The sequence below is a fragment of the Acyrthosiphon pisum genome, chromosome A1 (assembly GCF_005508785.2).
Source record: "Acyrthosiphon pisum isolate AL4f chromosome A1, pea_aphid_22Mar2018_4r6ur, whole genome shotgun sequence".
Taxonomy (NCBI): domain Eukaryota; kingdom Metazoa; phylum Arthropoda; class Insecta; order Hemiptera; family Aphididae; genus Acyrthosiphon; species Acyrthosiphon pisum.
The window spans coordinates 76,718,665-76,719,714 of NC_042494.1; the positions used below are offsets into that span (position 1 = coordinate 76,718,665).

Genomic DNA, 1,050 nt, shown 5'->3' on the forward strand with positions numbered 1-1,050 from the left:
GATGTAAGATAAGTGCTCTGAATAAATAATTATATTTTAAAAACATAGTAATTAATATACTCAAATTATTTTTTTTCGAAATCTACATAAGTTTTTATATATTATAGAATTAGCTTAAGTTTAATTAATTGGTAGGAATAATTTTTTTTTAAATAGTAAATTAAAAAATATTAAAAGGGCAAAGTGGTCACTATGGTCACAAGTTTACCCATACTTCAAATATTTTTAATTTTGACTTATTTAATAATTATAATGGTATATGCATGTAAATTAATTTTTGGTGTAGTTATTATATCATAAGAACTAAAAATTCTTCTATAAACTAAATTACTGCTTAACCATGTTAGCGAGACCCAAAACTTGAACTGAAGTCACTTATTTATCAAAGAAAAGTTGTAAGAATATAATATAAGTTATATTATATATATTTATGATAATATTATGAAATAATGAATAATAATATAAATTTTAAACTGGTGGTCAAAATGGACATAGACTGACCACTTTGAACACCTAGGTGGGCAAAGTGAACAATTTTGTACTTTTTAAAAAAATGAAAGTAACTTTTTATTTATTTGTTTAAAATAGTCTCTGATTGGAAATGATGATTCCTGACAAGTTTAACTAGACAATCTTGAAGGTTTCATAAAAAAAAAAAAAAATCCTAAAGTGTGACACTGTGTTGAACCTTAAGGTGGCTGCTTTGGACACCTTTTCCCTATATTTGATGATATTATCGTGAATAAAGTAATTTAAAAGGAACCTTGTTTTTAATTTTCAACCCTTAGATATAAAATCTGAACATTTTATACATTTTTAACTACAAAATAAATGTCAAATTTAAATTTTGATAAATTTTGTCAAAAATTGAACTTAAAATGTGTATAAAAAATTGTGCCCATGTATTTTTAATATTTTTAAACTATTATTGTAACAATATATCAGGAGCCTCGTATTACATTTTAATGATATTTATAGAAAAAAAACAAAAAATATTTAAATTTGAAATTATCTGTAAACAGCTCAAAACAAATCAACATATTTCGAAAG

The 1,050-nt window shown here is 22.7% G+C and overlaps 1 protein-coding gene across 1 annotated transcript in view; it reads right to left on the minus strand.

Moving 5' to 3' along the window:
* Positions 1-689: 689 nt before the first annotated feature.
* Positions 690-1,050, minus strand: part of LOC100576045 — a 3,057-nt gene continuing 2,696 nt past the window's right edge. Inside the window, exon 3 of the mRNA XM_029486267.1 lies at positions 690-718. Within this exon, the coding sequence (XP_029342127.1) occupies positions 690-718 (29 nt within the window). The remainder of the gene's footprint in view (positions 719-1,050) is intronic.